The sequence below is a fragment of the Eleutherodactylus coqui genome, chromosome 3 (genome assembly GCF_035609145.1).
Source record: "Eleutherodactylus coqui strain aEleCoq1 chromosome 3, aEleCoq1.hap1, whole genome shotgun sequence".
NCBI lineage: Eukaryota > Metazoa > Chordata > Amphibia > Anura > Eleutherodactylidae > Eleutherodactylus > Eleutherodactylus coqui.
In genome coordinates, this window is record NC_089839.1 from 141,147,197 (window position 1) to 141,159,473 (window position 12,277).

General features: G+C 45.1%; 2 protein-coding genes across 5 annotated transcripts in view; one reads left to right on the forward strand and one right to left on the reverse strand.

Moving 5' to 3' along the window:
* Positions 1 to 6,755: 6,755 nt before the first annotated feature.
* FHIT (fragile histidine triad diadenosine triphosphatase) overlaps positions 6,756 to 12,277 on the reverse strand; it is a 34,671-nt gene continuing 29,149 nt past the window's right edge. The window contains exons 1-2 of one of the 4 annotated variants that reach the window (XM_066596188.1): positions 11,510 to 11,687; positions 6,756 to 7,596 (exon numbers count right to left, since the gene is read on the reverse strand). In XM_066596188.1, the coding sequence (XP_066452285.1) occupies positions 6,846 to 7,286 (441 nt within the window). In that variant the 5' untranslated portion in view covers positions 7,287 to 7,596; positions 11,510 to 11,687 and the 3' untranslated portion in view covers positions 6,756 to 6,845. The other 3 variants (XM_066596187.1, XM_066596189.1, XM_066596190.1) reach the window with 3 other exon arrangements.
* The window catches only part of SLC25A17 (solute carrier family 25 member 17), a 39,392-nt gene continuing 38,631 nt past the window's right edge, over positions 11,517 to 12,277 (forward strand). The window contains exon 1 of the mRNA XM_066596185.1: positions 11,517 to 11,665. Coding sequence (XP_066452282.1) covers positions 11,612 to 11,665 — 54 coding nt within the window. The 5' untranslated portion in view covers positions 11,517 to 11,611. The remainder of the gene's footprint in view (positions 11,666 to 12,277) is intronic.

Here is a 12,277-nt window from a genome sequence, read left to right on the forward strand (position 1 = left end):
CCGTGACGAACTCCACTGTGGAATTCCGCTTGCGGAGCCCGTCACGGCCGTGGGCACTAGGCCTTAGGGAAATATTGTGAGTACCGTGTCCAAAACCTGCTTTTGGCCAGTTTGATTTCTACTTTTCTATGCATCTGACTATTCTCTTGAGATATATTTTTTTATTATCATTTAATATACTTTTTTTCCATTAGCAAAACTATCACATGCTATATAGTTTTCCTAGTATTACAATTATAGAAAACTGCTAGTTTATGATTTATTATTTCTCCTTTGGGGGAGGGACCTCTGAGACCATTACCGGTTCCTTCTCGTCCGTGGTCGCAGTTATCAGTAGATTTTATCACTGATTTACCAGAATCTCTGAAGTACACCACTATTTTAGTGGTTGTAGACAGTTTCTCAAAAATGGCATATTTTGTGGTGTTAAAAAAGTTACCTTCGGCAATAGACTTTTCCAAGATTTTTGTGAAAAAAAACATTCCCGAGAACATTATATCAGATCGCGGGGTTCAGTTTATTGCGCAGTTTTGGCGAGCCTTCTGCAAAAACCTAGGAACGTCGCTGTCCTTCTCGTCAGCATTCCACCTGCAAACTAATGGTCAGACTGAGTGGAAAAACCAGGATTTCTTGCAATATTTACGGTTGTTTGCCAGTGAAAAAGCTGATCAGTGGGCAGAATTTGCGCTAAATAATTTCACTTGTTCTTCTACTGGGGTGTCTCCATTCTTTTGTGTATATGGGTATTCCTACTCCATCTGCCTGTCTTGCAGCTGATGTTGCCACAGATTCGCTGCAGGGAGTATGGAAAGAAGTATAGGAAAACTTGAAGCAACGGGGGCTCCTATGCAGTTGCGTAGTGGGAAGAGTCTGTCAGTGTCTGAACCTTACAGGGTGGGACAGAAAGTATACCTGTCTTCTAAAAATCTCAAATTGAAACTTCCGTTTTTAAAACTGGCACCGCGTTATGTGGGGCCCTTTGTCATCACGCGGGTAGTGAATCCTCTGGCTTATGAACTTGATTTGCCAGCTACATGGAGGGTTCCCAGGGTGTTTCATAAGTCTTTATTGAAGCCTTTTGTTCCTTCGGTGCAGTGCAGGAGATTTCACTCCTCTCGCTCCCCAGCCTCCCTCCATTCACACAACACAGCGGCCGTTCGCTACTGAACAATGAGCTTCATCGCTGATAGTTTATGCAGCATGAAAGATGAGTGATGAGCTGATCTTGCAGTTTAAACAGCCGGTGTTTAGTAGTGAACAGCTGCTGTGTTATGTGAATAGAGGAGGCGGGGGAGCGAAAGGAGAGAAAGCTCCTGCACTGCCCTGCGCCCCCTGCTGGCCGCTCCGTGTGTGAGCCAGCCCTGCTCGCTCCTCTGTGATCTATGGCAGCCGTCAATGGCTTTTCAGGGAAGGGCTTCATAAGCCCTTCCCTGAAAAAACATTTAAAATAGTGTGGAAAAAAAAGTACATCTTCACCTGCCGGGGCTCAGCCGCAGCTTCTGCAGCTGTCCCTGGCTCTATAGTTCTCAGCTATTAGCAGCCGGGGATTTAAAATCCGCGCATGCTGGTAGCTCTGATTGTGATTGGCTGAAGCGCTCTGCCAATCACAATCAGAGCTACCAGCAGGCACGGATTTTAAATTACTGGCTGCTGATAGCGTAGAACTACAGAGACGGGAAAAGCCAGAAGACGTGGCTGAGCCCGGCAGCCGAAGGGAGGTAAGTATGTTTTTTGTGTGTGTGTTTTTAACACTTTTCTTTGTTTTTCAGGGAAGGGTTTATATTTAAAGACCTTAACTGAAAAACATTTCAGGGGTGCCGGCAGCAGGATCCTCCACCGCAGCTCTCATGTGTGACAGCTGCGGTAGGGAATCCTTTATTCCCTGCAGGGATTTAAAATTCCTCTGCTGCATCTGTCACAGATGTGGCAAGGGTAGCGGGGAATTATTTTTTCATTGCGGGGATGCAGGAAACATCTGTCGCACGCGGCAGATGTGTTCTGCATTCACACGAGACATGGCAGCGACAGAGTAGATTTTTTTATTTATTTTTTTACACTAACATTTTTTTTTTAGGGAAGGGCTTATACGTAAAGCCCTTCCCTAAAAAACATTTCAGGGGTGCTGGCAGACTATTGTTTTCAATGGAGCCGCCGGCAGCAGCCGCGGCTCCATTGAAAACAAGTCAGGCAGCTACAGAGCATCTGCATGCTCGGGTCTCCCATTCACTTCAATGGGGTTCGTTACTTGAAATGAGCTCTCGAGCATTACAAAAAGCTCGGCTCGAGTAACGAGCACCCGAGCATTTTGGTGCTCGCTCATGTCTATTGATCACACCAAATATTCATTAGATTTAGGTTTCCCTTTTGTTCATTTACTTTGCATTTTGTTAATTGAGAAAAATCTATATATATAAAATTGAATGTATGCGTGTGTGTGTCTGTCTGTCTGTTTGTCCTTTATGCGCTACTACAACATTCATCCGATCGCCATGAAACTTTGGGAAGTTGTTGAGTACACTCCTGGGAAGATTATAGGCATAGTACATTTATGCTACGGTAAATGGCGCGCGTGCGTGCGTCGTTGACAGTTACGACCCCCCCCCCCACGTAGATCGTTCGATTTCCATCATTGCCACTAATTCTCTCACTTCCCGATGTTGTAGAAACATGAAATTTGGCATGAGCATTGATTATGTCATAAATAGGAAAAGCTAATGGGTCCCAACTCGATTATTCAATTCTATGTGCAAAAGAATTAGCGTCCAAATTTTACGTACGGAATGTAATTTTCTCACATAGAAACATTAAATTTGGCATGGGCATTGAATAGGTCATAAATAGGAAAAGCTAATGGGTCCCAAGTAGATTATTCAATTCTAAGCGCAAAACAATTAGCGTCCAAATTTTACGTACGGAATCTAATTCTCTCACTTCCTGATATATATAAATGAATGTCTGTCTGTCTGTCCTTTATGCATTACTACACCATTCATCCAATTGCCATGAGACTTTGGGAAGTTGCTGAGTACCCTCCTGGGAAGATTATAGGCATAGTACAACTATCCTACGATAGGTGGCGCGCGTGCGAGCGTCGACAGTTTTGCCCCCAGACAAAGATCGTTTGATTTCCATCTCAAGCACGAAAGCAAAAGGCATTACGAGCAACGGGATGAGTGTTCAACCAGAAAATGATGCATCCGCCGAACGTTTCGCAAGACAATTGCTGGATATTGAGAATGCTGAGGTAAAATGAAAGCTGTGCTGTGATAGGTTGCTATTTCTTATACTGCTGAGGTAACATGAAAGCTGTGCTGTGATTAGTGGCTACTTCTTATACTACTGAGGTTGCATGAAAGCTGTGCTGCGATTCGTTGTTATATATTATACCACTGAGGTAACATGAAAGCTGCGCTGTGATTGGTTGCTATATATAATACCGCAGAGGTAACATGAAAGCTGCGCTGTGATTGGTTGCTATTTTTTATATTGCTGAGGCAGAATAAAAGTTGCGCTGTGATTGGTTGTTATTTCTCTTACTGCTGAGGTAACATGAAAGCTGCGCTGTGATTGGTTGTTATATTTTATACTGCTAAGGTAACATGAAAGCTGCGCTGTGATTGGTTGTTATATATTATACCACTGAGGTAACATGAAAGCTGCGCTGTGATTGGTTGTTATCTAGATATATAAAAACGAATTAATGTATGTCTGTCTGTCTTCGCAGCAACGCGCGACGGGTAAGCTAGTAAACTATAAAACTTCTATTTTTGAAGGCATTTTAACCAATACTTGTCTAAAGGCCCTTTTACACGATTACCGCTCAAAAAAATGGCTTTTTGTTGTGTGTAAATGTGCTCCCATTGTGCACTTACCATGCTTTTTGCCCATTGCCGAGTTCAGCTCAGCTCAAAATCCTTTGTCCCTGATAAGAAGGACCGCACGCCAAGTTCTCCGCGGCCAGCGCTGATAACATTCTTTCAGCAGCTGTTCTGCTGGAGAACAATAGTGATATATTTAAAGAACAGACCACTCACTGTTCTCTAAATACATGCAAATGAAGCTAGTTGGCTCCTAAGGGGCTGATTAGCCCATTAGTAGTTAATGCAAAATGACCACTCAAAACTGTCAGTTTCTGATGAATTTTTAGCGATCATCTGTGTGTAAATGCACCTTTCAACCTTTCACAGAACTGTATATTATATTTTTGTTATACGTATAACAACTTGATATTTTGACAAGATCACTCTTCATTTATTGTTATGTGATGTTGAATTTTTGGGAAGAGTATTTATCGCTATACTGAAGATCTTTATAGGTTGTATATCTAAATCTAAGCAAAGCTATAAACATAACTTTCAGGACCAACAAGCAAAGATCTTAAAATGGTGAGGACCTGAAACACAAAGTATAATACAGATTAGATATTATGAATTCTTTATCTATATAATTCAGCACAAACCATTTAACTCCTTAAGAATGTGGTCGATTGTCGGGGGATTTTCATCTACATTCTTCAAAAGTCATAACTTTTTTTATTTTTCTGTCGACGCTGCCGTATGACGGCTTGTTTTTTGCATGTCGAACTGCAGTTTTTATTGGTATTATTTTTGGGTGTATAAAATGTACTAGCTGATATACCTGGCATCGTCCAAGTTAATTTAATACAGGCGTTTACGTGTTTGCACAGAAAATTTTATTAAGTGAAGGTTACTGTAGAGTAACGGAGAAATAAATATATACACATAGGAGCATTAGATTCTCCTCAGGCTGCATGTATGGATGTCCTTCTGCAGAATGTGCCACCCTTCCCACTCAGGACCTAAAGAATGCTCGCACTAAATTTCATGTTTGTATGACACCGGGAAGTTACATTACATAGGGGTGCACTTACTTTTGCACTTAGCATTGAATAATCGAGTTGTGACCCTTTTACTTTTCCTATTTAGGACCTAAAGAATGCTCCTGCCAAATTTTATGTTTGTACAACACCGAGAAGTTAAAGAATTATATTTTGTACATTGCATAGGGATGCTAAAGCTTTTGCACTTAGCACTGAATTTTCGAATTGTGACCCCCTTTAGTTTTTCTATTTAGGACCTAAAGAATGCTCCTGCCAAGTTTCAGGTTTGTACAACACCGGGAAGTTACATTACATAGGGGTGCCAATACTTTTGCACTTAGCATTGAATAATCGAGTTGTGACCCTTTTACTTTTCCTACTTAGGACCTAAAGAATGGTTGTGCCAAATTTCAGGTTTGCACGACACCAGGAAGTTAGAGAATTAGATTAGGTACAATACGCAGGGGTGCCAATAAATTTGCCCTTAGCATTGAAGTTTCGAATTGTGACCTTAACTTTTCCTATTTAGGCCTTAAAGAATGCTCATGCCAAATTTCATGTTTCCGCAATATGGGAAGTTAGAGAATTAGACTTGGTACATTAAACAGGGGTGCCAATACCTTTGTACTTAGCATTGAATTTTCGAGTTGTGACACCTTTACTCTTCCTATTTAGAACCTAAAGAATGCTGATGCCAAATTTCATGTCTGTGCGACATCGGGAAGTTAAAGAATTAGTGGCGAGTCAGTCAGTCAGGGCTTTTACACACACATATATATGTAGATATATATAGTAAAATGTATTAATTTTTTTTGAGAACAGGGAAAGAATACATCAATTCTATCATTGTTTTTTTTAGGCCTCCTTCCCCAGAACCTAATAGCTACAGGCAACGCAGCAGATTTCCGCCGCGTAATTCGCGATGTACGCGGCGGAAATCTGCTGCGTTGCCCGTAGCTATTAGGTTCTATTGAACCTAATAGCTCAGGGCACACGGTGCGGAATTCCATTGCGGAATTCCGCACCGTGAAATCTCCCGTCCCCTCCCGCGGCATGCTCCATTTGCCGCGGGTGTATGCGCGGACGGCTTCCATTGCAGTCAACGGAAGCCGTCCGTTCACGCTATCTTCCGCTGTAGCACAGTGGAAGATAGCGTGAAAACGCTTCCCCACCCACCACCGCCGAGCCATATGACGCGGCGGGCGGGGAAGCGTCATGCGGGAGCGAGGACGCCGGTTCCGCAGGTAAGTTTGGGGTGTCCTGGGGGATGCCGTGACGGGCTCCGCCGCAGAATTTTGCGGCGGAGCCCGTCACAGCCGTGTGCAGCCGGCCTTACAGTGTTAATCATGCAGCATAAATGACTATACATTTTTTTCTGCAGGCCATTATGATTTATTAAATCTGTGTATTTAAAGTCCCATTTGAAAACAACAATGTATTGTATGGTTTGCTTTTTGCATGACAAGCTGTAGTTTTATTGGTACCATCTTGGGGGGCATATGGCTTTTTTGATCACTTTTATTGTGTTTTTTTGGAAGGAAAAACAAAGTAAGCATTTTCCCTGTATTTTTTTACAGCTTTTGCTGTGCAGCATAAATTGTGTGTGTTAAATTTATTGACAGGTTGCTACCTCTGTGAGCCCTTTACATGCCGTGATCTATATAGATTACTGCAAGTAAGGGGGTTAATAACGGAGATTTATTTTCTCGTCGATCTCCAGTGTTGTAGCATGAAGCTGGCTATCTAACACTGCTGGACGTCGCTGGCTTCTGATGTACCATCCACATTAGGGAGGTTTACATCCTGGTGCATTAAGTACCCCGCAGACAGAATGTAAAGTTATGTTATACAGCATAATCCTAATGATAGAGGCTAGTAGTTTGAGATATAAAATCTGAAGATTAATCTTATACAGTTGTTGTTAATCATATCAGTTTAATAACATTATGGCCATGTACAGACAGAAAATGAAATTGGAAATTTGCAACAAGAGATAAATTCCAGTTTAGAAATACTTTCTAAGTTGTTCAGCTTCAGCTGCCATCTCTTCCTCAGATCTCCACTTCTCTGAATCTGCTTCCTTGTCATGGTCATGCAAAATCTCATAGATTGTGTCATTCTTTTCAAAATCCCCAGTTCTCCTAGGCAAAATGTGCACATGAACATGAGGAACAGTCTGTCCTGCCTCTGGCCCATCCTGGATTGAGATGGTTAGGGAAGTGCCACCAAAGTGCTTCTCCACCGCGGCGGACACTCTCTGTACTGTGCTGAAGAGGTCACTTACTTCTTCAGGCATCAAGTCTTTAAAGCGTTTCACAAGCCTTATCGGACAAACTAGCACATGGCCTGGCACCACTGGCTTCCTATTCACCAGGGCGAAAGACAACTCAGTCCTTAAAAAGGTCACGGCCGGCTTAATGAGATGTTTACCAAACCACAAAGACATGGCAAGAAAAACCACAAGCAATTGTAGTATCTACTGTGTTAGAGCGAGCAAGAATTGAAAGAACCTAAAACATTCTTCGTATACGGTTCCTTTAAAACGTGTTTCTCCTTAAATAGGGAGGTGTATAATAAACTGGAATGGAAATTTGATTATTTGTGGTTGGAATAAAATATGAACATAAACTGAAGTGAGGCTCAGTGTTTTAACATTTTTTTAGAGAAATCCTTATATGATGTCAAAATTGCAGCTCCAAGGTTTAGGAATTTCCGAACTTGATCCTGCCACCTGAAGTTATAATACAAGCTTCATGCTGAAAAAAAAAGAAACAGTTAGTAAAAATCAAAAGTTGTAATCAGAAAAACTATACTGTTGTTACGGTATCCTACCCGCTGATACGCCAGCCCGGGTTGCCCTAGAACTTACCGCAACCCCTGTCCCTGCCTACTTGCCTCCACTCCTGGCTAACCCCAGGCGGGCAACTGGGAAGCGGTCCCTGCTCTCACTAGGGACCGAGGAGGGACGCTGGCATACCAAGATGGGACAGGGTAGAATACCAACAGGAAGGGCAGATAAATAAACCAACAGAAAATACAAGCAGACCGAGGCGGATGGGATAACCTGGCAGATATAGCAAACAAGCTGACACACAGGAGACTGACAGAGGCAGGAAGCTAGCACACTGAACAGAAACCAATAACTGGCAGTGAATGGACCTTACTGCCAGCCTTATAAACAGAAGCCTCCGCCCAGGGACAGAGAGAGGGAGGCACATGTCGCCGCGAGAATCGTGCCGACCAGCCACCCGCACCCCCGGCAGCCGCTGCATGGTAACAACTGTGCTCCCAAATATTAACCAGGATTTGGTTATAGGCTGGCTGTGGGACAAGGGGTTGTCCAGGGTGAGAAAAACATGTCTGCTCTCTCCAAAAACTTGGTATTGCAGCGCAGCTTTCATTCACTTCAGCTAAGCTATGGATATGGGTGGCGCTGTATTTAGAAGAAAGATGCTATGTTTTTCTAACCCTGGAAACCCCTTTAAGGTGGTCATGCAACTCTGATAACTGTCAGTAGCTATTCCTTCTGAACAAGCATGCAATTAACCAAAGAAAACAGACAGACAATTATAACTCTTAGGGTGGCTTCACACGAGTGTGTTTTTGCGCGTATAAAAAAATAAAAATACTTACCTCTCTGCCGTGACCCCCGCGGGGATGAAGAACACATCTGCCGGATGCGGCAGATGCTTCCTTTATCCCCGCTAGTTAAAAGAATTCCCTGCTGCTACATCTTCCACATCTGTGGCAGATGCAGCAGAGGAATTCTTCAGCACTAGAGAGCCGGGGACAGCCAGCAGAAGACACGGCTGAACCTGGCAGCCGAAGGGGGGCATGTTTTTTTTGTGTGTTTTTACAGTACTTTTACTTGATTTTCAGGGGAGGGCTTATATTTAAAGCCCCTCCCTGAACTCAATTAGCAGCAGAATCCTCTACCGCAGCTTTTGAAATTCCAAGCAGCACCTCCAGCGAACTACTGAAGAGTGGAAGGTGGTCTGATGATTCACATTTGACATCTTTGGTACATCACGTAGGGTTTTTATATGCTGTTGAGTAGATGAAAGGATGGTTCCCGTGTGTGACACTCCAACTGACATCCCACCTCAATTGATGATTAAAATCACCAGAGCAACCAGCATACCCAAGAATCAACTACTCCAATACAGAGAAGGGCATTTGCAGAGTTGTAGTGTGCTGTGCCACCGAGGTTTCCAGCCAGTACAGGAAAAAGCACATATGATTCAGCTGCCAACCCATTCAAGCCGATCTGAGTGCAGTGTGCACCGCAATACCGAGTTACTGTAAACCCCAAGCACAAGAAGAACATGAAAAAAACCCTGCTAATTTATAAGAGCGTGATCACACGTCAGATTCCACCTCTATACCTGCGGCAAAAATACCTAGCACAGCGGCAGATTTCTGTTGCAGATCTACACATGGATTTGGCCTTTGTCTCCGCGTGCAGAACTGCCAATACTAATCTGCACTACGGGTAATTTCAGATGCCTGCCATGCACCAGGGTGGCCTATTCAATGGGCAAATCTGTGTGTGGAAAAAGTCCACCCCATGTAGACTACAGAGCGGGTTCACACTGGCAGTAATGGGTGGGAGTCGTCCCACAATTCCACCATGTGTACAAGGTTTCGAGGTATGTTCACACGGCGGATTATTGCTGCGGACTCATCACTTTGAATGGCAATCCATGCCAAAGTCTACATGGCGCAGATTTTGTATGAATGTGGATGTAAAATCAGCGTGCGGATAAAAAGGTCCGTCACCTCCGGACATGGATTTGCTGAATCTGTGCTGGAATTCTGCGCCAGATTCTACCTGGATTCGCGCTAAGAAGCGACATCTCAGGGCCTTTCTTTTTTTTCCTGCAAGTGTAAAAGTCTACAGAGTTGGGAAGACAGCGACTCAATGACTAAGACGCGGATCTGCTGCAGAAAAAAAAAATTTGCGACATGTAACGTCTTCCGCGAGTTCCGGACCTGGAAATCCACAGGTAAATTTACCCATTGAAAGGGGCTGAATCTCATGGCTTACCAGTGCAGAGTCCACGCGGAAACATCTGCGTCAGTTTCCGTAATGTGAACATATTTGGCGCACAATCTGGGCCAAAATCCACCGTGCAAATATACTCCTAGGCCACTTTCACATCTGCTTTTTACCGCAGCGTTTTAATTGCGGTACAACTCTCCCATTGATTTCAATGGGGCCTCACAGACTTGCCCTCGAACGCCGCGATTTTCAAGTGCTGTCTGATACATTTTGCCGCTTTTATACGTACCTCATCACCCATCACAATGATGGGGTTTGTGAAAAACCGCTGTTGGGTGCAGTAGCCTGCATCCGAAAACCGTGGTAAAATCGCGCCAAAGTGCAGTGATCAAAATCGGCCTTAGGGCAAGCGGACACGATGGATTTTTGTTGCTGAATCCATGCTCATTCTGTATATAACCTGCATCCATTACCTTCACTGTGAATATGCGCCACAGTCTACAAGCCACATGTCGATTGTGGACACGAATTTACTCACCGAGAGCCGCTAAACCCGTATGCAGATCTGCGGTCCGTTATTTGTACAAGATTTCTGCAGCGATTTTTAGAGGCAGAATCAGATGAAAATATCTCTCCGATTCCACCGTATAAACCTGCGGGCAGATCAACGTCGCTGCGTCACTTCTTCATAATGAAACGAGATTTTCTACATCAAAATTCTGAACGCGGATTTTCCCCATTCACAAATTCCAGGTGCAGATCCGTTCCAGAAGCCGAAGATTACAAGGCAGGTTTTTTATGCGAATTTCGCCGCGTATTCTGCTATATGAACACACTTTAAATGAGAGAGTGAATTCCATGTCACAATCTGCACTAAATGGTTCATTTTGCTGCAGACAGGCCACAGAATGTCAGCTGCGGATCCGTCCCACGTGATCACACCCTTAGTCAGCGCTCATATGGAGTGGATTAGCTACACAAAACCCGTGCGGCAACTGCCAAGCGGTGCGGAATATAATGTCACAGCGTGTCAATTAGATCGCAGCCGCCCCCCCCCCCCCCCCCGAGGAGTCTTTGCGCTCCCCTCACCTGGCGGCCTCTAGTGAGCGCACCGCCGCTGGTCACATGATACGGAAGTGGTAGATGGTACGGATTTTGACTCTGTTTTGGATGTGTTATTTGCCACTGGGATATTCTGCAGCATTGGCGTCCCACGCCGGGGCTCCTCCACACCACCGTATCCATAAACCGCAGTGTGATCCGGCAGACACCGCGTATGGCTGCGAGTGCTCGGCGCACAACCACGCCTCTCATGGACACACAGGGCGGCTTTGTTTTTGTGTAAATTCCCCGCTGTCCCCTAGCAGGGATGTGTATGAGCCCGCCGTCTTATGTAACGCAGGGTGTACGGACAGCGCTGCATCCACGGCCTACAGGTAATATATAGTGAGTGGAGGTATAGAGCATGCCACCACCTATACCTGCCGCATAGCGACACGCCGGTGTGCAGCGATCAATGAAAGCCCAGTTACCTTCATTCACCACCCGCAGTAATACCTGGCGTGTGACCGAGCCCTAAACACACACTATAGCACCAAACTGCCGGACACCGTGAGGTAAATGCTAGGGCGGTCCGCCCACACTGCAGCCGTGCCCGCTGAGCTCACCTGCTCCTCCTCGCATGTCCCGGCGGCGGCAGGAAGCGCTGAAACGGCAGGAACCAGAGAGAGGCCTGGAACGCAGAAGCCGGAAGCCGCGGAGAGCTGACCATGAGCTCCGTGCTGTCGTACGAGAATGCGGTCCACGCCGTGGCCGGAGCCCTAGTAAGCGGACGGCTCTTGTGGGGGGAGGTTGGTGGATGCGGACAGCGCCGCCCGCAGTGTAGCGGCAGCCGTGGGTACTGCACACAGGGGCCGCCGGCTCCGGCATCACGGGGATATGGCGGGATAAATAAAAACATGTTACAAAGAAAAAACCTAGTTTTTCTGTTGCCCAAATTCACAGCCCCGGAGTCCATAAAGCCCCCGTTCACACAGCGGAAACTGCACAGAAGTGTCAGCGCAGATTACAGCTATAAGCCGCCGACTCCTGCCTGCATTTGCGCAATGGCCATTGTGTACCTGTGTGCGTTTCTGCATATCTTACAGTATTTTTTGCACGCACACCTAAACACGCACATATACGCGCACGGATTTCAGTGCGCAATTAAGTTTAATTATGGTCACGTGCTACTTTGTAGAGCACACAGATAGATGTGACTGATCCGATTGGAATCAGTGGATTCTACGCACTGCGGATTGTGCACACATATATATTGTACATGCGTAATATGCAGCGCTAATGTGTTCGTGTGAATAAGCCCCGGGCGGAATCGGCGTCAGACGTGGCCGTGCATACGCCCTTATATCCCACTGGCCGGCTGGGCAGCTTCTTTA